Here is a 27,127-nt window from a genome sequence, read left to right as displayed (position 1 = left end):
GCCTCCCACAAATACACGTGTGTACATCTGTGCACGTGTATAATGTGGGGTAAGAATCTGGGTGGAATTTCTCATATGAAGTTTTAATAGGAACTTCTGTGTACACAGCACAGTATATATACAGTGAATGAAGGAGATAACGCACAGGTACACATATCTACACATCTAACAATTTTATAAGAATTAATTGGTTAGTTTAGAATGCTAAAATGGCTCCCTGAGGATTTATGAGCTAAGAATGCTCAGGGGTTTAGTGTCCTGACATCTCTTTAATTAGCGGTCTCCAAGATCTCACACTAAGAAGATGCTAAGCCAGTGCCTTCTGTCATATCTCAAGAGTATCAGAAGGCTTGGAAGCCACAGAGGAAGATGAATGCATTATGTCTGTGAGCTATACAATATGTACAAAGTACATTTTTCTTACTAGTAACAGGTTAGGACTTTTTGCTGCCATTCCTGCTTTGATGGTGATGCAGTTCTAAAAGAAATCCTAAGAAAAATCCAGCAAAAATGGGTGAGGTAAATAAAGATGCCGTTGAAAAATACTTGGAGAACAATCCTCAGTTTGCCAAGGAGTATTTCGACCGAAAAATGAGACCTGAAGTGGTGGGAAGCATCTTTAATGTGAACCCTGGAGATGTGAAGGAAGGAGTCAGCTTCAAAGAAATGTCCCGTCTGGAGGAGAGTAACATAATTTTTGAGTTGGTATCAGAACTTCAGGATGAGGCATGTGTTATGGAAAAGATGGTGCACAAGGTCCTGCAGAGGCTGGCACAGCTGCTGGCAGCTGATCGGTGTAGTCTGTTCATTTGTCGCTCCCGAAATGGTACTCCAGAGGTAGCCTCCAGGATTCTTGATATCACTCCAACTTCCAGCTATGAGCAGAATTTGGTGAAACCAGAAAATGAGACTGTTTTTCCTCTGGACATTGGGATAGTGGGATGGGTTGCTCATACCAAGAAGTTTTTTAATATACCTGATGTGACAAAGGTAAGTGACTTCTCTTGGGGAATGGGATTCTGTGCATTCACTTCTTCCTGCCCAGAGTTTGAGGTAAAAAGTTGTTCTTCAGAAAAATCTGAGACAGAAATCCATACCAATAACATGAGAAAAGCATCAGCAGAGATGGCTTAAAATCCAATAGAACCACATAAAGTTGCCTAGTTAGGTGTTTTCAGAGTCCTTGCAGTAGTTGTAATGTCAGTGACTATAATAATGGAGGAGAGTATTAGATTAATAGAGACCATTAAGTACCTGAGTTTCTGCTGAACAAGGCAGGCTTGTATTCTGTTTTCCAGTATGGGCTTGCAAGTGTTCTCTGGTATCATTTCATGCTGCCATGCATGCATCTCTGAATCATTTAATTTGCATCTTTTGTAATGAAGAAGTATCTTTATTAGTAAGTGAATGAGGACAGAGGAAGATGATGTCAACATACACGTTCAGCTTTATGTCAGTGCTTGTTTTAAAATGGGTTTGATTTTGAGTATGTCTGGATCCAGGGCTTTTGTTCAAAACCATCTATAGAAGAAAATTATTGAGTCAGAGCTGTTCTAAAACTTTTGAGGTTCCTGTTGTATCTGTGCTAAATCACCTTCTTTGTTTAAGGTGCGGACAAGAGTTTATTTATTACATTATTTATTTATTTTAGTTTTTATTATTATTATTATTTATTACAAATGTTAATTAAAATGGTGAGTGACCTAAAAAAAGTGAAACATGCATGAGTGAGATCTGCTTTAGAAACTGCTTTGAAATACATGGGGACATGTAGTTCGAACATGCTTTGAATTTTAAGATTTCCTTAAAAATAACTAACCTTGCATCATCAAATGCTGCCATCTTCATTTCTTTTTAGTCCTATGTTGAACATAATCAAATGGTGCTGAGATAATTATAAAGACAACAGTCTGAATTCGCAGTATTTCCTATACAGTCAATTTAAAATTTCAGAATATTTAAGAGATAGAAACCACTACTGTGTCCTATGCTCCATGCAAATAATCAAAATATTTATACACTGCAATTAACTATGTTTTGCAGGAGGTAAACAAAAATTATCTTTTATCATGCTAAAAGTTATAAAGGGCTACTTTTAAAGCTTAGAAACAAGTGAATGCTTATATATAGGAAAATAACATTCCAATGTACAGTAAACTGCCTCAGATGTAAATAGGAATCACAGGGGCAAACAGAAGACTGACTGATTTGAGAAAACCATCAGTTCATTTTCAACTGACCACTAATATCCTTTCTTCAATGGCTGCTGTTCTGACAAGAAGTGTCTGATTTATTGCCTCTTACCACCACGTGGGGAGATTGGAGGATAATCCGTCCAAGTTCATAAGACTGATTACATGAGAAAAGATCAGGAGGATCAGGGAAGATGTGCCTCCTATCAGACACTGCACTGCTTCTTAATATCATTATGTCAGAGGTGCCCAGAGCAGGGCTAACCAAATATTTCTGTGTTTGCAATAGGATTTGTTCAAAATTTTGTGACAAGTATTATTTATACATGCTTAAGTAAGATAACTTTTCTGTCCATCTAATCCTGCTAGGTGTTTTTTTGCTCAATAATTTACGTCATCTGAGTATCTGTTACTATTCAATCATTCTAAGGTAATCTTTACTTAGGCACCCATTTACACTCTTAGGATTACTGAGGTCTATGCCATTAGCCACACATTTAAAAATGCAATTCAACTAGGGTCTCATTAATCTAAATTTGGTGACTAAATATCATTGGAATATTGACAGTTTATTACATAATTGCAAAACTCCCAGAGACTTCTCTGGAACCAAGGCTTGATATTTAAAAACAGCCCTAAAGATCTCAAAAACGTCAGGATTTTCATTCTTTGTGTACAAAAAATCAATGTCCAAGTTCACACTCCTCACACAAGCAGATCTCCCTATTATGTCACCAGAATCTTTATCTCCATAGCAAACCCAGAATTGCAGCTTGAATCACTAATGTTTAAAGCATATAATTAGTCCATGGCAGCAGAAATATGCAGCCACTGAAGTCTTTATCACATTTTAGAAAGGATAATTATTTTTCAGTTAACTACATATACACTTCAGTCAAACAAGGTTGTCTGCTGTCCACATTAGGAACAAAAAATGACAGGAAGAGTTAAGTCAGAGAAGAAATTTTCCCCTAGTGCCTTGTCAGAATACAAAATGCACAATGATTATCTTTAGTTGGATTTAGTACTTTAAAAATGTTATTTCTATCCACTTTTTACTGTTGACACGGTCCATATCCAAACAGCATAGTGTTTTTTAAGTCTTAAGTACATGACAACATTGACAAAGGCATGGTGTGACATTTTCATGCTTCAGTCATTACCCCTTTATAACAAAAGTAAATGCAATAAAAGATCACAACAGCAATAAATCATTGAAAAATAAATGACTCCACTTTTAGTGCCTGGTAACCGGTTCTTTAGGGATTATCTCCTTCTAACTGGAAAGGTACCAATAAACGTGAGGAAGCTCCTCATCCTGACTAATGCTCCAGAAAAGAAAAGCAGAGGGAAAGATACAGACCTTTGATAATTAACTTAGTAGTCAGTCTCCTCCCCACAAGATTATGGACCTGTTGACTGTGAGAGCTAATAGTGTTTAATCCAGGATTTCATAGTTGTGAGAAACAGGAGGCCAGGCAGGACCATTCCCCTAATAATTTGTCTTACATTATTCACAGTGTATAGCAGATTATGTGCCTCAAATATTACAAACTAAAATAATAAACTACAAAAAAATTGATATGTCCATTAATATTCTTTTAACAGTAACTGATAACACAGACAACATTATAAAGGAGAATACAATTGCCTTACATTTTTCTCCAAGGCATTATTTCCAAATAAAACTAAGAACTAAAAAATACTTCTACAAGGAGTGTGTATTTTTTGGGGAATCAAAATCTCATATTCTCAGCTTGTAAGAACCAATAATAAAGACTTTATATATTTGCTTTAATCCATAACCTATTTAAATTATTGCACTGTTCCTTTCAGTTCAAAGGTATTTGAAAACAAGGATTTAATTAAGGACTGGAAACTCAAGAAATAATATTGTTTGTTTTAGTTGAGTATAAAATTATAAAAATGGTGGGAAATGCTTCAAAAGAAGTGAAGGCTTTTGGATTAGATCTATAAAGGAGCTGAAATATTTTGATGCTGAAGAAACTAGCCATCGTTTTTAGAGGTCTTGCACTGCAATTCACAACTCCCAGTGAAGTGAAGAAACAAGAGACCATGGGAGATTCCAACTGAGATTAAACAGCCGGAAGAGTGATTGTTGTGGCACCTAATTTAACCACTGGAAACCCATGGTACAAATCAACTTAAACACATCTTCAAGTTGCAAGCACTGGTATCATCCCTTTGTAAGCTGATCCAGCTTCAGAATAGCAGCTCTACACTTTAACCCAAGAGTGGGAGAGACTTTAATTCCAGGCCTGTCTAAACTGACAGGAGTTTCAGATTAATGTGGATGTTCTGGTCCCCAGACTCCAGGCTGTCTGAGGTAGCTTTTTGCATGGGAAGAATATGCACTGTAAATGTTAATGTCTGCTCCTCCATTTTATCTTATCTTCATAATAAACACCAGATTGCCAGAAACTCATACTCAAAAAATATTAACTGGAAAAATTGAAACACATTCCAGTCTTCTATAATGGCAAAGATTTAGTCAATTTACCAGAATATTTTAATACAGGAAAGCATTCCTATTCATTGTGCCTTCCAGAAAAAAACCCCAATAAATTCTTTCCTTTATTTACTATTCTAACAGGAAAGTTTCCAAAACGGAAGGAAAAAAGTACATTAAAAATGAAAATTAAAAGCTCCCTTTTATCTAATTTTCTTGTTTTATGTGAAAAAGCAATTAATATAATACAAATCCAATTTCAAGAAGTCACAAAATAATCACTACATATGGCAAATAGCAAGCAAGCATTTCAGGGACATAACTCTAGTCATCTTGACGAAAACAAAATCAATTTGTTTTGTAATGCTAGTGAGTTGTATCTTAAAATAAAATTGACATCCCTGACAATATGTAATTTTTGGAGTGTGGCTCAAGAAAGGGCCGGGTAGATGGTATGTGTTTTTTATTTTCTATTCATACCCAATTATATCATTATGAAACAAAAACATTTGTAAGTTGAAATTAGGCTAAGTAGAAGTAAAAGATGAAGCATTATAACACATTATTATCACCTACCAAGTGGTAAAAATTTTGAGAAATTTGAGCCAAATGCAAGACAATAAGTGGAAGAACAAATAATCAGGAGGAGAAGAAAATGCTGTAAAACTACCAGAAAGAAAACCAGAAACATGTGGAGATGATGCAAAGAAATATGTACAGTCTGATTTCATCTATCCAAACCAGAACCTCCCACCCAATAGGAGCAAAATAGTCATAACTGCAAGGGGTCACAGTAACCCCTTCTTCCTCTGTGCTTTACAAGGGGAAAGAGGTGGAGGAGAACAGACATCAACAGACATCTGCTGTCTTGGTTCTATCTCCTCACCTGCAGGATTAAATCTTACCCTTGTGCGCTGGGTCACCTCAGCCTCAGACAGCAGCGCAGGGAGGAGTGGCTGGACAGCTCCGGGCAGAAAAGGGCCTGGGGGTGCTGATCAGCAGCAGCTGAACGGGAGCCAGCAGTGCCCAGCTGGGCAAGAAGGCCAAGGGATCCTGGCCTGGATCAGAAACAGTGTGGCCAGCAGGACTGGGGCAGAGATTGCTGCCCTGTACCAAGCACTGGGGAGGCCACACAATGAATCCTGTGCCCAGTTGTGGGCACCTTATTACAAGAAATATATTGAGGTGCTGGAGCATCTCCAGAGCAGGGTTACAAAGCTGAAGGAGGATCTGGAACACAAGTCCTGTGAGCAGTGACTGAAGTAGCTGGGGGTGTTGAGCCTGGAGAAATGCAGGCTTAGATGTGCCTTATCAATGTCTACAAATCCCTGAAAGGTCAGCCTCTTCTCCCAAATAACAAATAGTAGGATAACGGGAAGTGGACTCAAGTTGTGCCAGGAGATGTTCAGATTGGATATTAGGAAACATTCCTCCATCAAAAGGGTTGGGCTAACTGGTTGTGCTAGCTAGACTCTGGTGCTGGCTTTGCAAATCCAGGATATATTGCATACCTCAGGGCCTTTTAAAAGAACTGATCATTGTAAAGTAAATGGCTTGGAATCTCAACAGTAAATGGAGCTAGTAGGAAATGTCTGCAAATGTACTACAGTTGGGGAGTTAGCAGCAGATTTCTTTTCCGTAATTTCTCTTTTAAAGTCTATTTTGTGATTTAACTGAGAGCTGAAAGTTCAAAACATTGTTCTAAAAGATATTGTGAAGAATGATCTTCTTTGGAAAAAAAGAAAGCACCCAAGAGAAAATATTTTTACAACTCTCTTGGAACTAAAGGCTTCAAAACTCCTAGAAATTATGTAAAAAATATCCACTAATGAAAAGCCTAAATCCAAGAACAACATTTTGTTTGTATGTGCAAATCATGGGAGACAGGAGTTCTTGTATGTGCTGTGGGAATGCTGCCAATTTATTAGAAGGTATTTTTATCTTTCTGCTTCACACTGTCTAGGCACAGGATGGCTTGTGATTACTAAACTTTCTGTTTATTAACAGAGACTTGTATTAAAAACTTTCTATCCTTTGCAAAAATTGCATGACCAAAGTGCTTCTTCTGAACACTTCTGATCACTGCTGCTTCTACCCTCATTCTGGCATTATTAAACAAAGTAAGACACAGCAGCTGAATCCTGATGATTCATCTCATTTGGTGTCTACAGATCCCTTTCAAGTGTTCAGAAATCCAGGAGTGTCTGAAGTGTTTATTTATTCCTTCACAGGAATAACACAGTATCCTAAACCCAGGAACCTGGGCCTCACTAGGAACACTAGATGCCCTGAGTGACACAGAGGGACTTCAAAACAGGGTCAAGTTACCTGTCTAATTTACTGGGTTTTCAATGGCTAAAACAGTCAGAAATGCAAAACCTGAAGCTCAAAACCACACCCAAGTCCAGAATGGTTGTGTGGGTAGATAATACATCCCACAGAAAAACAAATATTTCCATGTAATTACATACTTGTTTAGCAGGCTGCAGGACAGTATTTGATTCTCACACAGAAGAGACAGATTGCCTGGCATTTTCTTTGGATGTCTGTGACAGGAGATGCCCCTATGCCTTTCTCTGAGAAAAACAGAAAATAACAACTCAGGCAGTTTGTTGGAAACAGAGAAAGCGTCCCATTTTCACATGGACAATATATTCAAAAGTGGCTACATTTTCCAGGAACCTAAATGGAGCCTGATACATTGAATGAGATTTATGGGGATGATTTATGTCCTTAAGGGAATCAATTCTCTGTAAGAGAGCCCAGGGCATAAATACAATATTTAAGAGTTACTTCCAGACATTTAATTTGTTTTGCTGAAATGCAGCCCTAGAAGGAAATATAAAATGCAAACATAAAAGATGGACTGCCTAAAGACTATGAAAAACAAGGAAAAAGCCCAAACCCTAATATTTTGATGACATAAAAAAATTCTTTCTTGTTAGAGTCGTATATGTTATAAATTCAGCCTATACTAGAAACAATTGCTAGAGGGAAGAGGGCCGAAAGAGAATTAAGAGGAAAAATCTAAATAACAAGCAAACAGTTTTAGTTCTGCCACTTCCAAGCATTGTCATGCTTGATTTTATAACCTAGAAAATGCTTATTTGTTTGGGGTTTTCTTTAAGAAGCTTTATGTATACTCTATGAAAGCTGAAGTTCCATGATGTGGCATCCTGCAATATTCTCCAGCCTGTCAGCAAGGAGGACACCTTGGGATGCACCAGGCAGATGTCAGCTGCCTAAGCTAAGGCAGTAATGAACAGCAGCAGTGTGTGCAGCTCTGGGCATAGACATGCAGCATGAGTGAGCTGAGTGCTCATCTCTGGAGAGGTTTGAGTACTGACATGTTAGCAGTGAAATGTGAGGGGATGGAAAAGGCTCTGTGAAGACAGAGTCTGGCTATTTTAGCTGCTTAGTAGAACCATGGCATTTCTCAGTATGCACATCTCAACAGATTTCAAACCTCTAACTCATAACTCACTTCAGATCTATTTTCTTAATAACATAACAAAACATAACAACCCTTGACAAACAGATTTCCCTGGAAATGTTTAAATCCCTTTTTTATTAAATTAAAGAGAATGCTAAAGCCTTTGAAGAAAACACCAAGAATTTCTTGGATATGAGGAAATAAATATATGAGTTAATATATGCAATAAATAATATGAGTTATCCATGAAGCATGAACCAGCTTCTCAATATTTTTACATTAAAAAAATTAAAATAATGGCTTTTGCTAAACCCTCCTCAGCATTTGGTTTTGAGGATGAAAATGTAAATATGGAGTATTGAGTTGTGGCTCATTCATTAGTCACATGGCCTTATTCCCACAGGATCACACATTCAACAAAAGCAGCTGTGGTCCTATATCCTATACCTATATCCTCTGCTTTCACCAAAAGAGCTGTAGAACTGGGAGCAACAGGGATGGGAGTGTGTCAGACAGGAAGAAATAAGAAACAGGTCAGCTAGGGGAATACCTGCTGGGGATGCTTCTCTGCCATAAGTATTTTATACAGGACAGAAGGTACTTTTAAATATTGTATGAGGGAAATGCATAATGAATTTTATTAACTGAAATAATACAATAATAATAAATATTAACACAGATATGAAGTAATTCTCTAAAACGCAAACCATATAGATTAGATTCCCAGGCAGTCACAAGATCATGTATTTCCCATATTTTTAATTCCTCAGTATTATAATAAAGACCTGCACAAAACCTGGTTTCAGAGGCTACCTTCATAACCAATGCTTCAGTTAAGCTTGTACATATAACTCTGTAAGATCAAGTTAAGTAATGATAGTGGGTTTTTCCAAGTATGAACCTGCTGCACTGTGAAACAGTGCTCCCAGCATTGCAAACATCAGTTACCAAATAAAATGATCATTTGCTCTTGGCATGGTAATTGTTCTGCATTTAACTTGTGATTTTTCCCCTTTTTTTTCAGAACAACCATTTTTCTGACTTCATGGACAAAAAAACTGGTTATAAAACAGTCAATATGCTGGCAACAGCAATTACACAGGGTAAAGAGGTGCTTGCTGTTGTGATGGCACTCAACAAATTAAATGCCCCTGAGTTCTCAAAAGAGGATGAAGAGGTAAAATGTCACACAATAACACAGCTTTTAGTTCAACAAGTAGTTTGAGTGACTCTATATCTTAATTTAATACTTTTGTTTAATTTTTGATCTTTGTCATTTTTAGGTATTTAAAAAATACCTCAACTTTATGTCTTTGATGATAAGAAATAATCATACGTCGTATCTCCACAATATCGAATCACGAAAAAGCCAGGTATAGAAGCATTTTTTAATAAAAATAGTTCATTTTTCTCTGAAAGAATTATCATTCCCACTATTTTATAAACTTGCAATCTTATTGAAGTAAGGATGCAATCTATCTATTCTTTTTAAAATTTGTTAACAGGGATACACTTTATAATTTCATTCTGGAATGCCTAGGATTCATATGTTTATGTTTTCTTACTGTTCTGAACGTTATCCTCCTTCTCTTTTGCTGTAAATAGATGCTTTTGTGGTCTGCCAACAAAGTATTTGAAGAGCTAACAGATATAGAACGACAGTTTCATAAAGCACTGTACACTATTCGAATGTATTTGAATTGTGAAAGATACTCTGTTGGTCTGCTGGACATGACTAAAGAGAAGGTAAAAACTGTTTTTCCTACTTGCTAGAAACTCCTAACATGAAGTCTCCAAGACACAAAGTTCCCATGCTTTCTAACTCTTGGGGATAATTTATTTAAAACCTAACAATCTTACAAAGATTACATGCAAAATATAAATATGGCAAAGGATACAATCAAAATAAACATAAAGGCCAATTCTGTAATAATTTTTCATATTCATAATTCCATGCAAGAAAGGGTGGAGGTGCAGGTCTGATTATTGCTTTACAAACATCTATCTGCTAAAAGAACAATTAAGCTGTGCAACTATTTAGGGATAAGATTAGCCTGCAATTAGCTGGCAAACATTTCTTGTCTGGAATATAATTACCAATGTTTTCTTAATACTATCTGAAATATGACCATTGTAAGCTAAGTAGAAATAAAAATCAAAATCAAACTGTAATACACAGATGTGATGTTATCTATGAACCCAGAACTGATTTGTTTTTTCCTTTCTCCCTGTGTGTCATTTTCTCAGGAGTTCTATGATGAGTGGCCAATCCGGCTGGGGGAGGCAGAGCCTTACAAAGGCCCCAAGACACCTGATGGACGAGTGAGGATGTTCATTTTTCTTTTTATGAATCTTAAGTTTGATACTGATGTTCTACAACTCACCTAGATGTTTTTATATTTTTATTTAGGAAGTCAACTTCTATAAGATTATTGACTATCTGTTACATGGACAAGAAGAAATCAAAGTCATTCCGTGAGTATTCACTGGCAGATGATGAATATGTGGTAATTAAACATTTCTGGGATAGAATAGAATGCCTACATTGTAGAAATAAATTAATTTCATTGTCTCTCAAAAGGTCACCTCCAGCAGATCACTGGTGTCTTGTCAGTGGATTGCCAACATATGTGGCTGAAAATGGTCTTGTAAGTTCATAGCAAAACTAAAAACTAGCATTTTAAATCATCTGACTGAACAAAAAACCCCCCAAACCTCCCCATGACCAAAATCCTCTACAAAAATACTATGATGCTTTCAGTGAAATAATTTCAATCAGTATTTGGATGGAGGAAAAGCATCAGCACAAATGGTGAAAACAGCAGGATAATTTCTCTCAGATTGTGATGATACCAGAGGAATAATATGTGTGTCTGATGTCACTTTCCTGGTGTGTTAAATGTCACAAAAAATGTCAAAGCAAGAAAATCATCACATGCAAGGTTTTAAATTTTTCTTAATTTCCTATATCTTCTTGCATAGACATACGTAATTCAAAGTCAGGATGTATGACAGCTATGGGTAACCCTGTAACATTTTTAATAGAGCCCTTAGTACTCATTTATTTCTAGAAACCCCCATGCCATTTTAAACTGGAAGTGATTTTCTTAAGCATTATGCTTTTGCGCTGTGAGACACTGAGGGACTTTGCTACAAATGTTCCAAAATTGTCTGTTAGAACAACCACATCTAATTTAAGAGGAACAGTTTTAGTTTCTGTAGCTAGCTAGGATGCTTACTATTGCTGGCTTAGAAAATAAATATTCCTTTAAAAATTATTAGACCAAATTTTGATGCACATTATATTCCATTTCAACAATGTGTCATTTTCTTTATGCTGTAGATTTGTAACATGATGAATGCACCAGCAGATGAATACTTCACATTTCAGGTAAATTCAGTAATGTTAATAATTACAAATTTTGTAGAAAAATATTCTAGTGCTTGTCATTAATAGGTTATACAGATAATTTTATAAATAATTTCTCATTTGATTGTGATGCACAAAAAAAATATTTTTGTTACATTGCTTATGTCCATAGCTGTATTATTACTTTCAAAGAAATACACATTTCCTGGTTTTTGGTTTTCCTACAGAAAGGACCAGTGGATGAATCAGGATGGGTTATCAAGAATGTCTTGTCATTGCCTATTGTCAACAAAAAAGAAGAAATTGTGGGAGTTGCAACGTTTTACAACAGGAAAGATGGAAAACCTTTTGACGAGTATGATGAACAGATCACTGAAGTAAGCTTAATAGGATTAAAGGGTTTGAGGAGCTTTGTGATGTTAAAATATTGCAGTAAAAAGTCATTTTTATATGTCAAAATTTTTCAAATAGGCCATATTAACATCTAGCCAATAGTCCATCTTCTTCACAATGCAGTTTCTTAAGAATCTGAGATTTTATCTTGCTTTATAAACCTGAAAATTTCTAAGTGATCATTTACATTCCAGCAATAAACAAAAGTTGCTTATAATTTTACTTTTAATCCTTTGACTTTTTAATGATGGTCAGCATGTCCTAAGTAGCAGTGGGTAAGCAGGTATGGTGTGCTGCTTGCCAATGGATGCCAAGCCTGTGACCATGGGAGTTCAGAGCATTCATAATCGCATGCACTCAGGCAAGGTAAGATGCTACACAGTGTACCCAAGTCCACCCACTTGACTTAAGCTTCATAAGCCTCAAAGTCCTGTATAGAAAATGGGAATATTAATTACTTAATGAGCCAAATGTCATTAGAAGCTGTGAGTGCTAACAGAACTGGCTGAAGGAAGATAAAGGCCTCTAACAAGTAGAGTGGTACCTTGCTTTTCAAAGGGCACTAACAGAAATGGGACTTGAAGGAAATTAGGTTCAAATTTTTACGTTCATTCTGTTGTCATGGCATCATCTCTGCTTTACTTGACTTTGTTGCAGACTCTCACACAGTTCCTGGGGTGGTCTGTTTTAAATACTGACACTTATGACAAAATGAACAAACTTGAGAACAGGAAAGACATTGCTCAGGAAATGCTTATGTACCAGACAAAGGCCACCCCTGCTGAAGTTGAATCTATCCTGGTAAGTTTCTGTCCACAGCCACAAAATTAAAACAGGACACTTAACTATACAAAACCTGAATTTTCTTTCTCTTTTTCATTTTTAGAAATACAAGGAGAAATTGAATGCAAAAAGTTTAGATGAATGCGATCAAAAGGATCTCATCAGGATTTTGGTAAGTCATTTCACTGAAAATTCAGGGGGTGTGTTTATATCAGAGAGTAATGTGTCCTCATCATAGAAAAGGTTGTGTATGGTGAAATCCTGATGAATACAATCAATGTTACAATCAATGAATACAATCAGTTCCACAGGCTAGATGGAGTTGATTTAGTAACATATCTTCACCCTCTTCTGTCCTTCTTTGTGCAGACCCACTGCTACCCAAAGGGAAGCATACTGTCACAAATGTACATTAAGACACCTGGACAGTCACAGTCACATAGACATTTTTATATTAATTAACATTTAAATTGTTACATTTCTCAAAATATTCATAGGGAAAATGCTATATCTATAACTGAATTTAATGTATTTAATTCTGCAAATAAAAGAAAGGAATATTTTTTGTGGTGAGGCTACTTGCATTGTAGGTAAGAGAATGTAGGTAGCAGTGTCCAGTGGAACAAATTTACGTTCAGATTATTTTTTCCTTCATTTCTGTAGGTAGAGTGGTCTAAAGACAGTGACCTGTGACTCCACAGAGACAAAACATATTTGGCCTAATGAGTTCTCTGCTCTACTACTCTGCTGCTACTAAAACAAAAATGAGTTTGTAGTGCAGTCCTCTGGCTGCCTTAGTATTTCAGTCTAGAAAGGCATTGTCTTTGGAAGAAAGCTCCTATTTTTGCCCATTTAGTGCACTTCAACAGTCCTGGAGCACATGAATTGCCCTACTTTATCAGAAAAAACCTCAAATTCAGAGCAAAGACGTGCTCTGAATGAAAACACTGAATGAACTTCCACTGTTAACGGATCAAAACAGAGCTAGGTTGAAGAAAAAAGGTCAAAATACACACAAATCTGTTGACTTCCAGTACCAACCACTTGACATGTTTCCTCCTATTATAACACATTTACTAATGTACACATAGCCATAGGGAAAAGATCTTAAATTCTTTTAAATTATGTATATATGCACGCTGGAATGCATTGGTATTAATGTTTTACTGGCTTCCACACAACAGATGCTCACACAGCTTGCAAGTGGTGAAAAAAAACATCAACAGACAGTGTGTAGCTTCACATGCCTTTTAAAGGAAATTTAATTTAGCAGCATGAAAATCTTCAAAGAATAATAGACAATATAAAATTTTTCCATGGGTAGAGCAAAATCTGATTATTCTGATACAGGCTCTAAATTTAAAAACATAATACTGGTATGAATTTTTAAATCTACAAAAACCAATTTGTTCTTTCAACATTGTGGAGTCACAAATTCAAAGGTCTAATATCTTCTGCACTGCCAAGGCTACATGCAAGTGCTTTATCCTGTTATAAGACCTGGAATCCCAGATAACTAATAGGATAAAGCAGGTGTTTCTAGATCTGATGATTCACCAAGCAATGGGTCTTAAAACAACACTGGTCTAGGTTTCTTTGTCCTTGATCTCAGATCTGCGTAGATATAAAGGAAAAACCCAGGGAGAAGGAAAGGGATGATCAGCCTTATTTGTTGAAATATATGCATGCATTCAGTTGTATTTTTTCTTTATAAAGAGAAGATCCTTTATAGACTACTGAGGAGGGAGTAATTGTGATAATATAAGCTATTTTTGTGCTGCATCAGGCTTCCTTGAAGACTTTTTGTTTGGATTGGAACACACTCTTTAAAATCAGATGCTGCTCTCTCTAGGCTTTGAGAGAAATGAAGAGTGCTAGACAACAGTTCACTAATAGCACTATTACCAGTTAGGCTATTCAGTGTGACTCTGTATCATATATACAAAATGGGCAATTAAATTTGGCTGAGAAAAAGATGAATGTAGCCTTCAGATCAGGCTAAAAGTGGGAGAATCATGGGGTTTTATACCAAGGAAAAGAATTTCCAAGGACCAAGATTTCTAAACTAAGGAAATGTTGAGAAGCTTACAACACATTTTGTTGGAATTCAGAGTAGGAATTGCCCAAGGCTTTTATCTACTAATTTTGAGAAGAAAACCAGCAGTATCATGATTGTATTTCATAATTTAATATACATTAGTTCATACTGACACCTGAGACCTTTGAAGACATAATAAGCTACTGTCCTTGAATAGTATTTCTACTGAAGAAAATTAAAAAAGCTTTTCCATCTTTGTTCTTGACAGAAAACCCCTTGTTTTTGTTATTTCCTAACAGAAAGAAGAATTACCCGATCCAAAAGATTTAGAACTGTATGAATTCCGCTTCAGTGACTTCCCTGTTACAGAGCATGGCCTGATAACTTGTGGAATACGACTGTTCTTTGAGATAAATGTTGTTGAAAAATTCAAAGTCCCAGCTGAGGTCTGGTTTATTTTTCTTGTTTCTATTTACTTTTAAATAGAAGAAAAAATCTGGTTTTACATGCTTTAATCTAGAAGTTGGCAATACTAAAATATTAATGGTATGTTTAACAATATTCCATTCTCAATGAAACACATTTGTCAGAAAAACATCAAATTAATCCTGCATTGTGTAAGATAGGTAAGGAATTAAATCCACATGCATTTATGTTAGAAAAATTTGCTGTTTCTATGTTTAATTAAATGAAAAACATTTGTTTTCAAAGAACTTGCAAAATTAAAAAAAATCATTGTATATTCTAGAATTTCATAGTATATTCTAGTTATTTAATGGGAGTTCCTTGGTTCTGTTTCAATTAACAGCTGTCTGTTCCCTTTTGTTCCCAACAGGTCCTTACAAGATGGATGTACACGGTCAGGAAAGGTTATCGGGATATCACTTACCACAACTGGAGACATGGCTTCAATGTGGGACAAACAATGTTTACTCTGCTGATGGTAATGCTGCTAATATTAACCCCAAATTCATTAACTAGTAGTATTCTTTCAACTCCAGATGGAAAATTCAGGAAGACACACGCTCAGAGTTATCTGTTCTCTTTTACAGACAGGAAAAATAAAGAAATACTATACTGATTTAGAAGCCTTTGCCATGGTTGCTGCTGCTTTCTGCCATGACATTGATCACAGAGGGACCAATAACCTGTATCAAATGAAGTAAGTATAAGTGATCAAATATAAGGAAATGTGCTCCCTTTAGTGGAAAACAAATTTCAAAATGTCAAAACTTGCAAGAATATAAGGTATCTATTCCATACTCATCTGGCATGAATAAATAATTATGCTACAGAAGATTTCTGCCCCAGAGCACTTCAGGCAGCTGAAACACAAAGACAAAATGCAAAGGCAGAATCTTAGAAGGATCTCCTGAAGCTGCAATCCATTTTTAAGACTCTAGCTTTTTAAAACTCTAGCAATGCTTGGATTGTAGCAGACAGAGCTTCATGTGCATGAGGACACAAAGAAATTAGTAAAGTAAATTAAAATCTGTAATTGGATTATTTTTTCAAGACAGGGCGCAAGCACTTTTCTGGAAAGTGATTCAAGATGTGATATAGACAAGGGCCAATCTAGAGTGAAACGGAATTTTTTGCTGTTTTCCACTGTCTAATTTGACTAGTTCAGTTGTTCTTCCCCACACTCTGTTTCCTGATATAGGTCCTTTCCTGAGATGTAATTTCCTATGTTACACAAAAGTCTGAGTCAACAAGCTTGAATTCTACTGCTGGGTCCACAGGCCCAGAAGTTATCATATCATAAGGTTCAAGCTTTGCAATTCATGCTGTAATACATCCTGAGAAAATAGTCTAAAGGATTTCTTTGTGATTTTTACCTTGTTTGTTATGAAAAAAACATAAATTCATGTAAATTTTCCCTTGTATTAAAGCATTATGTATCATGGTGACAGTCACTCTTCTCCTGAGGTGTGAACACCCTACCATTTAGTATTTTATGTGATCTGTGTGGGCTTGTTTCCATGTGCTATCCAGAGAACACATTTCTTAGAATGTCATCATACATTCTTAGAATGTATCAGAAGATTACCATTTTCTGGCTAGTTTCCACCAACCCGATCTCCAGAGTGATTGATCCTACCCTTCTGACCCTGAATCCACTGCTCACATTTCAGCCTTTTCAGCCTGTGTGCTAGAGCAGTGACGCAAAGGGATTTTCTGATTATTCCCAGGGATTCTCCAGGTGACGTAGGAAGGAGAAAGACAGATCCTGATTCTTATTCAATGGACTGCCTCTGATCCAAACAAGTTTAATGAGGGTTGTAATCTTTCCACTGTGGTCTTCCCTAGATGAAAGCCCTCTACATGAGGTCATATGCAGTAAAGCTATTTATAGAACTCATCAGGCTTTACGACAATAGTCCTAATAACATCAGCAAATAGGGGTGCCATGTAGCAATTCACCTTGGGTTATCTGGGAAACAGAGCTATAAACCAAGGGAAAAAGGAGGAAAATACACTTCCAAGCATGTAGAACTACCTGGAGCCCATGTAAGTAGGATGCTTCTGCCTTCATCTCATAACCATAATCTGATGCAGAATTTCCTCTTCTTGAAGCTTAGTCCAATATGAGGGGAACGCTTTTATGACCTGTGGTAAAACAGAACAAACCTGAGCTATCAGGACTTTTGCTGCCCATAAAAAGGCAATTTTGGGGAGTGAAGTAGCCCAAGAGCATTAGAGGAATTAAACTCCATTATTTTGTGTGGTGCAAAACCAGCACATTCTGTTACTTCAGATTTAAGTTACAGTTGACTAGAATCCCAGGGCACACAGCCCAGTCATTACAGACGTACAGGCCATGCTGCAGAATAAACACTAAAAGATGGATAAAGGCTACTTTTAAGGTACCTAAAAGGAGCATAGATTAAACAAACAGCAAAACTGAACACGCAGGACAAAATGAAGCCATATTTTAAATACCAAAGTTTTTGAGTTTTGAGGCATCTAAAAATGACTTTGACTTTAGTGGCACTGACACCCAGCGCTCTCCAAGTTCCATCATTACACAGTTACAAAAATTAAGGGAAGCAAGTTGGGGTTTTTTCTCTGCATCATACCAATAGCTAATTTATACAGATTACACTATCATACCAATAATATGAAACCTGAATAAAAACTATTGTCTTCAAATTATATTTATATATATTATGCTCTAAATAATTTCTTATTTTTCCTCAGGTCAGCTGCTCCCCTGGCAAAACTTCATGGCTCTTCCATTTTGGAAAGGCATCACCTCGAGTACAGTAAAACCCTGCTGCAAGATGAGGTACGTCATGGACCTTCTGCTCACATCAGTCAACACTGAAGATCCAATTAAGTTACAATGTTCCAAATTTCACTGGGTCTCATGCATTTCTCTAGGTCCACATAGGAAATGCTAAAATTCAGAAGTTTAAGAAAAATTCTTATGCATTTTCCACTTTTAGAGAGACATCAGTGATTCTGTCCTGGAACAGATTCACCTCAGATAGAAAAGATTCTCCTCTGGGCCTTGCTCACACTCTTCAGGTTTTTTCTGTTTGCACAAAACAGCTGGTATTGAAACCAACGCAGAAAACGTTATATATATATATATATATATATATATATAATCTTGTTATTAAGCGGCTGTGCCTGATTTATGAGGTCTGAATTCAGCTGAGGAACAAAAGATGTTCATGGAGAGGCCCTCAGGCCAAGACCCGCCCCACATCCGACCTGGTTAACAAAGCCGGGAATGGCAGGCTCTGCCGCAGCTCCATTCCCGATGTTCCCGCATGGGGCAGCCCTCCCCAGCTGCCCATCCAGGCTCAGCTGCCCCTCAGGGTTAACAGGGCCGGGAATGGCAGGCTCTGCCGCAGCTCCATTCCCGACGTTCCTGCAGGGGCAGCCCTCCCCAGCTGCCCTCCCCAGCAGCGGGGGGACGCTCCCGCCGCACCCCCAGGCTCAGCTGCCCCTCAGGACCCGGCTCCTCACTGGGCACCGGCCACCCTGCCCTCAGTGGCGTCAGGCTCTGCCCGGCTGCTGCAAAGCACACTGTTTACACTCTCTGCCATGTATTTTGGAGGGTGGTTTAGCAGCAGGGCATGCACATATGCATCCCTTCCATCTCTTGTTTGCAGCAAGGGCAGGCGCCCACTTCACCCTCATTTTCCACTTCTAATCCCTGTGGTGATGCTGTTGCTTGACCTCATAAGGCAAGGCCACGGAATAAATCCTTACTCTGGCAGTAGCATTATGTTAATAAAAAGTCTAGAAGGTTTAAGATATGAAAACAAACAAACCTTTCCCTTTATTGATGGCAATGTACTTTGTCAAATGTGAGATGCCAGGGCCTGACTCCTGCTCTTCGGCAGAGCATTTGGCAGGACCTCTGTAGGCTCTCACCAGCATCACTGTGCCCTGGATCATGCAGGCCTTGTGTCTCTGTTAAAGAACGAAATAAAACCAAGACACTTTAAAAAATGCTGTATGATGGTCTCATTCCCTTTGCCTGAGGAAAAGGACATTGCACGTACCATGGTAGATCCCACACACTGCTGCAGGCAACTGTGGCAACCCAGTTTAACAGGAAGAAGAGGGGAACTGGGAAGCTTTAAAAAAGTCAGGAAAATTTGGTTAATGGAATGTGAATTTTTAATTTTAACACTATTTTAATTTAAGGACTGTAGTCTGCCAGTTTTGTTACCCTATTTGAGATAATCTGTATAGTACAAACCAAAGACAGTATTATGAAAGGAATTGAAATCCTCAACTTTCCACCTTGCAGAGCTTAAACATCTTCCAGAACCTAAATAAGCGCCAGTATGAAACCGTTCTGCACTTATTTGAAGTTGCAATAATAGCAACTGACTTGGCTTTGTATTTCAAGTAAGTACTAAATTCTGTATAACTTCCTACTGAAAAAAATCAGTCCTATTGAATGTATAACTGTAGTTTTTAGTTGTTTATTTACAGCATACAAAGATATTTATATGCAGAGAACAGAGCTCTATTTAACATTGTCATTGAGTCTAACTCTTGCAAAAACCAAGACATTCTCAGTTGGATTATAAGCTTTCAAATTAGAGAATGCATGGATATATATGATACTTAGTAGATAATACATTTAGTAGGTCATTCTAACATACTTTTATTTACAGCAAGCACTGTATTCCAGAAGTGTGCATTCAATAGCCTAATTGTAAGGTTGTGTGCATGGGCAACATTTAACATACCATACAACAGATACACAGAGTAATCAGGAGCATGCTGAAAATTAAAACATCCTGTCAGACATCCACTGTTCCCAGTGCTAAATATGCCAAAGACTCCAAATTTCAAACTATCAATTCTGTTCTTAAGTTAGTGAATTAGTGTGCTTTAATAATGGGTATCTTCGTTAAAGATATGTGGAAACTTTTGTTTTATGACTGGGACAATTTAAAGTCAGAAGACAGGTAAAAATTCAGGAAATTAATAGCAGTTATTAAGATTTAGAGAAGAGTAATTCCATTATTTCATTCATTCAAACCACAAAGTAGAAGATTTATGAAGCAGTAGCAAGACGGGCTTAGGTTTTTGATAGTTCTTTTCAGTCAGGTCTTAGTAACTCTTAGGATTTTTGGTGGGATGGAGTGATAGAGCATCTATTAGTATTTGCTTCACTTTTCCCAATTCAGTATGTTACAGGAAGTAACGAACATGTAATGCTAAAAAATAAGAATGTCACCCCAAAGAGTTTAATCTGAAGAGGTAGGAAATTGGTTGTTTCTTTGTCAGGAACTCTGACATACTATTTCACATGCCAGTGGTATGTAACAAAATCAAAGTGTCTGGGTCACCTGAAAAGTTTCCATTCAACAGCAGGGAAGTATTACTTTGATACTACTGTGACTAGGATGGTACTTGGAAAAAGCAAAAATATCATAAATATGATTTTATATTTTATTTTTAATACAGGAACTCACATTCAGTAATATATGCTTTATTGGTTTGTTTTAACAGGAAAAGAACTATGTTTCAAAAGATTGTGGATGCAATTGAAAAAATGGAATCAGAAGAGCAGGCAATTAAGTATATATCTATTGACCCAACGAAAAAAGAAGTCATCATGTAGGTGGTTAATATTTTACTCCTTATTCAATCAATTATCTAGGACTAGATTTTAAAAGAATTTGGGCCTCTAAACATGCAAATTTAGACTTAGTTGTTGTCCAATGATGAGCACAACCATCATTTTAATTTAGAGACTGATGCCTAAAATGTTCTTAAAATGTGCAAAATATTAATTCATTTGGCATCTTAAATTCCTTAACACCTAGACTTTTTTTTTTTCCTTTTTTTTAATAATGATCCTAGCACTGGATAGTTAGGGTTGGTAGGGACCTTTGGAGATCATCCTGTCCAACCCCTCTCCCAAGGCAGGGTGACCTAGAGTACATTACACAGAACTGGTCCAGGCAGGTTTTGAATGTCTCCAGACAGACTCCACAACATCCCTGGGTAGCCTGTTCCAGTGCTCTTCTACCCTCAATGAATATTTCTTCTTACTCACATGGGGGTGGAACTTCTTGTGGTTTAGTCTATTGCCATTGCTCCTCACCTTGTTATTGGGCAGCTCTGAAAAGAGTCTAGTGCCATCTTCCTGACACCCAAAACTATACTCCTGTTTTGGATTTTGTTTTCAAAGGGCTATGATGATGACTGGATGTGACCTGTCTGCAATAACCAAGCCCTGGGAAGTGCAGAGTAAGGTAGGTACTTTTGAAGTAGACAATACTGCATTTACTCTTTGTTTTATTACCCATTTGGTGCATGATCAATTAAAAAATTAACTTATTATTACTTGATGCATATTTAAGTACCTGTTGCTTCCAGAAAAGAACCTCTACCTTTCTGTCACTGTGAGTGTAGGTGGCCAATCACTCTGCAGCTGTCAGCCCTTCTCTACTTGTGCTTCCACTAAAACTGGCACCACTGATTCTGGCAGCTGTTCTAGCTGCCCTTAAATATCACTCAATTATTTCTTTGCTAGACACCTTCTGCTACTTTCCAGCTATTTTTAAGGCACAGGTTTAACAACAGTATGGTTTGAATTGTGTCTATTCTGTAGATCTTGGTGCCATTGCAAAGCAGCTTAAACACACAAAAATTCTGTAATACAGAGTGGTACATAAGTACTTCAAGTACTCCAGTATTATTGACCTGCTAAAGCTCGTCACTTAGCCTTACAGGAATATTTTTTAACAAAGCATAATCAAAATAAAACTGCAAATACTTGTTCTTTTAAGTTATACACATTACAGGTATTACAAGATTTATGTTGTTAATGTTGCCTTGTTTCTGTTGGCAATAACCTGTTATTTACTCAGCATGCATCAAAATATTGCTAGTGATAATTTTCTGGGAAAAAACTTTAAGTACAGCAGACAGTGTCTGTAGGTCTTTTCATGTTTTATGGAAAGCCTTGTTCTATTTATTTAAATTTACTATTTTCTGCTCACAATTTCATTGAATTGTACCTCTTCAGGTTGCCCTCATGGTCGCAAATGAATTCTGGGAGCAAGGCGACCTGGAACGAACTGTGCTACAGCAACAACCTATTGTAAGTACTAAATAAATTCACTGTGTTAAGCAATATTAACTGTTATGAAAACACTGAATAAATAATGAACCATGATGCTTATGAGATCACTATGCCAAAAAGCATGATATCTACATATTCCAAATTACTGCTCTTTTGTTCTAGCCTATGATGGACAGAAACAAAGGAGATGAACTACCTAAGCTCCAAGTTGGTTTCATAGACTTTGTGTGTACATTCGTGTACAAGGTAAGAATTTTGTTTTGTTTTCCTGTTCCAGCAGTTCTGATGGCACAATTACTGATAAGAAAATGCAGTAAAAATTCCAGACAGCACTAGTACTCTTGGTCACAGGCTGAACCACTATCACAACCACCATAATTTTTCAGTATTTTGTTACATCAAAGAATTGTTCCCATAGAATAAATTCAAGAGATGTGAAGCAAATTCATAAAAGAGGAAGACCCCAGTGAAATTTCAGGGTGAGGATTTGTTATTGCCTGGAAAGACTGAGTTACAAAGTCCAGCTTGATTCTTCCTAGTCCCATTTAATATAAGCAAGCAATGTGGATAGTTAGAGAAAGCAGTTAATAACACAGCATAGGGAATATGAATATGCAATATTTGAGGCATGTAATATGCTGTTTCTTTTGTAAGGCACTGAAATGACTACATTCTTTATCCCTGTCTGGTTTTTAATATTATTCAAAAATGACAGGCAAAAATGTGATGTGATTTTTTAACATCTTCAGAAATATCCCCATCTGCTTGGAATATATTACAGGATAGCAGACTTTTAAATTGTATCCTGATACTGATAATCATATGATAAAATACCATGTATCACAGTTGTATTATATGAGTCAGGCTAATCATATGTGGGATTAAGGAAGATATTAAAATGTGCAACATATAATTTCAGTATTTTCCTAACAGACTATGTGCACAATAGGGCATTATAATCCAAACACAGTATTTCCAACAATATGCCTTGGAATTAGATGTAATAGAATAATGAAATGTTTTCTCAACAGTATTTCTACAATTTCAGACCTAAAAATTAATCAGTGCTTACAAATTTCTAATTTACTAATTTCAATTGCTTGTACAGGAATTCTCAAGGTTTCACAAGGAAATTACACCTATGTTTGATGGTCTTCAAAACAACAGAGTTGAATGGAAAACACGAGCTGATGAATATGAAGAGAAGATGAAAGCTATTGAGGAACAAAAGAAAAAGGAAGAAGAAGCAGCTGCCCAAAAAGGTTAAGTAACTTCTTAGGTTTTAATTTACATATATTTTTATGGCAGCCAACGTATTCTCTCTTTCTCTCAAATTCACACATGCAGTGCAGTTGTGCAATATTAAACTTTATGCTAATGGTATGCAAGTTCTGAATGAGCCAAATTAGGTTTATCTTTACTTGAAAGAGAAGTAACCTTTAAAGACTACACAAATCCAGTACACTGACCTCATTTTCTGAACTGCAGAATTATATAATATGATCACCACAAAAGTGAAGGGAATGTAACATTTCTTCTATCTAAAGACTTGAAACTGAATGTAATTAAATCCTTGCTTATCTGAAATACAAGATATGTATCAAAATTCTGCATGGCATCAGCCTCAAATGTATTCAGGTGCTTTGTTTTCAGTTGAAAATGAAAAACATAAGGGATCAGAGTATGCATTTGGAAAATAAAAAAATAGTGACAATCCCCACTTCTCTTCCAAGTTTAAGATAAAGCTTTTGGCTCTAGTTCCCTACCACCAGTTTCTTGGCTGAAATACACTCTCTCATATAACAAATTCAACATTAATCTTCCAAAGACAGACCAAGTCCTAAAACTGGAAGCATGGTTCTGCATAGCATAACCTAGAAGAGAATCTGATTTTATAGAAACTTGAAACCTGTCACTCACTTGAGTGAAATGAGTCAGTTACTTTTATTCTTTGTATTGCATGTGGAGCAGCAGCTACAGCTCTGCCAATTGATTGAGATGACTGAACAGGTTCAAAGATGAAAAAAACCCATGTGTGATTAAAACAGTGATATATGGTCAGCTAGTCTGAAGGAGAAAAGTTAGTTTACTCTGTGTTTCACACATCTTTAAAATATAAACCAGTTCTGAATAATTTGTTAATCAGTATCTGTGGCAAATAGGTGAGTATTATTCCCATTTCACAAAATAGAAGCTATCCAAGGCCACCCATCAAGTTACTGTCAGGGTGTGAAATAGTTATAGGCTCCTATAAATTTGATACTAGGTTACAATAAAAGTAAATATAAAAAAAAGAAAAAAAGTTGTTGCAAAGTAGTATAAGAAGTCCTGTAAGTTACATGATTTAATCAAAGCAGATTTTTGAAAGAGTTTAATAGAACGAGTCAAGTATTTTGGTCTGCTCACAGTGTGATACTACTTACACATATTTTCACAAAAATTCCACCCTCCTACTTGCTCCCAAGTTTATTTTCAATTACACTTTCATTTTTTTGAAATCACATAACTTTATTTAAGATTCATTTATTGCTGAGAACTAGCTGGTTGTCAGTATGAAAAAAGTACTTTTTCCTTACACTGGAACATAACCATCTGATCTTTACAGAAATACCAGCAAAACAAAACAAAATCTGAAAAGTTTCCATTCAAAACCTGGGACCTCCTTACACAATTTAAAACCTCCTTATACATTTGCTTTCTCAGCAAAGAACACTACCAAAAAAAGTTACCAAACTTAGATCCAATGCTGCTAAGTACAAACTTCTTAAATAAAAATTAAATAATCAATTTAGGAAGAGTCAGTTATTTCTACTCTCACTTGGAAGTTAGGACCATCCTATATCATTGGTATTTGGAATCAAGTGTTTTCCTCATAGGAAAACAGGAAACCTTAAACAGGCAGGCATGGACGGACTGATGTGCAGAATCCAAGGATCTGGCCTTTGCATATCATAATTGGCAACACAAAACAAAAGGGAATCATTCTGAATCCTTTAAAAACACACACTGGAATGAGGCCATGGGCACTTGTGAAGAACAGATCTGACCCTGTCAAATCAAGGCCATGTAAATATATGGGTTCGTTAAGTCGGTTCATACAAACAAAGATTTGATACATGCTGAACCATGGTGGTTTCTCTAGAACACACTGACCTGGCTATTCTTAGCCATCCAGTAGACACAAAATAAACATGTTTGCTGAACCACTACAGTGGAAAGTTCAGACTGAAGTAAAGCAAAATACAGTATTAAACTGAGAAAATCAAATACATAGTTAGTAACATAGTGTTGATTATATCCACAAATTACAGAGGGTAGGACACTGATCATGTGACATGTTTCAATGCAGGTGGAAAGGGTCGAAAATGACCTAGTAACATGGTGATCCACAGCTTTCAAATGTAAGTTTTAATTCTAATATTGGTATCTTACCTTAAGTGAATCTGGAAATGCAGTTTATTACATTGAAAGAATCTTAACTATGACCAATGAACATCTGTGGCATCATTTGAGAGAGAGTAACAGAATCAGTAGCTGTAAATAAAAACATGAGAAGTCTCTCTCTCTTAATTAGAATTTACAAAGGGATTCATGCAGGTTTGGAAAAAGGTTTATGCAGTTAGGTCAAATTAGAGTTTTTGTATCATCTGCTTCAAAAACAGATTCACAGATTATATTGATTCAAGAATTTTTTTCTTTGGCATGGCTTGCATACCTCAGTTTTGTATGTGTGGGACAGTCATGTATTTTAAATACTGAAACTTTCCAGTAAGAGTGGTTCAGTGTGTGTTTGGTCCCTTGAGAAATGTTGGTATCAACTCCTACATTATATACACATATGTATTTATAACGTGTCATTGTTTCTTATTCCAATATCCCAGACAAGCAGTGAAATTTCAGACAGCCAAACATACATAATATGCATCAAATAAAAGCAGCACTCCATAATAAGGAATTAGAGCAGCTAAAATTAACAGAAAATACTTATTTTACTTTCCTTCCTTGTTTTTTAACAGAAAGTGCTGCTGGAGGTGGTGGAGGTGGTGAAGAAGGAAAATCCAAAACCTGTGTAGTTTTGTAATTCTTTGTCTCAGACACTGCTCCTGCTACAAGAAACGACATCTAGAAAGAACTTCAATGAGCCCCAGTGGATTTCTGCTTTGCATAGAATAGTATAGATCAATCTTTTAAACCTCTTAAACACTTGCCATTTGTTGGAAATAATTTTTAATGGATTTAAAAACTGGTTACAATTAAAAACTGGAAAAAATAATGGTGCAAAATGAGTTAACTGTGTGCTCTAGGTATTTCTTCATGTCACTCAATTTACATACAGTGCTTTTATTAAAATATGTAACTTCTACACACTGTCCAGAAAAAATATAAATAATTTTGACAGATGTTATATGAAATTACTAAATGAAACTTACGATATAAAATTCAAACCAAAAATTGCAATATTTGTAACTTTGATATTTAGATTTTTATATTATGTGTATTTCCTTAATCTGTAATTCTGTCATTTTCCTTCATTCTCAGTCCTATATAAAGTCCCATTTCTTTCACTTTAGGAATGCATAACACAACTCCCTAGCTCTTATCCATGAAAAGCAGGCCGATGGTACACTGAATTTTTTCCAAAATTACCAATGATAAATCTGTAAATTATAGCCATTGTAGCCTTTTGATCACATGCAAATGACTCTCCCACAGTTCCTAAACTAAGCAGCTTTTATTGTAAAAATGTAAAATAGCAGACCACACAAGTAAAAGTTTACTAAGATACACCAGCATATCTACAGCAGAATCTGCCTTCAAGGGCATTTTAAAAGCTCACATACTCCCAGTGCATATCTTTCAAAATGCAATAAATTAAAG

At 36.4% G+C, this 27,127-nt stretch overlaps 1 protein-coding gene across 2 annotated transcripts; it reads left to right on the top strand.

Annotated features, from left to right (window-relative positions):
• The first annotated feature begins 510 nt into the window (after positions 1–510).
• Positions 511–26,330, top strand: PDE6C (phosphodiesterase 6C). Of its 2 annotated transcripts, XM_058029291.1 has the most exons (23): positions 511–990; positions 9,120–9,272; positions 9,379–9,468; positions 9,701–9,841; positions 10,343–10,417; positions 10,506–10,570; positions 10,677–10,743; positions 11,439–11,486; positions 11,693–11,842; positions 12,516–12,659; positions 12,745–12,813; positions 14,979–15,125; positions 15,515–15,622; positions 15,732–15,841; positions 17,881–17,968; positions 19,451–19,551; positions 20,668–20,775; positions 21,353–21,416; positions 22,193–22,267; positions 22,412–22,495; positions 23,358–23,511; positions 24,323–24,329; positions 26,270–26,330. In XM_058029291.1, the coding sequence occupies exons 1-23, from the start codon at positions 511–513 to the stop codon at positions 26,328–26,330; spliced, it is 2,589 nt and encodes an 862-aa protein (XP_057885274.1). The 2 variants fall into 2 exon arrangements, with proteins under 2 accessions (XP_057885274.1, XP_057885275.1); XM_058029292.1 differs by lacking the exon at positions 24,323–24,329 and having other exon boundaries at positions 26,266–26,330.
• Positions 26,331–27,127: the final 797 nt, after the last annotated feature.

The sequence above is a fragment of the Melospiza georgiana genome, chromosome 8, assembly GCF_028018845.1.
Source record: "Melospiza georgiana isolate bMelGeo1 chromosome 8, bMelGeo1.pri, whole genome shotgun sequence".
In the NCBI taxonomy this organism is placed as follows: Eukaryota; Metazoa; Chordata; class Aves; order Passeriformes; family Passerellidae; genus Melospiza; species Melospiza georgiana.
This window is presented reverse-complemented; position numbering and strand designations above follow the sequence as displayed.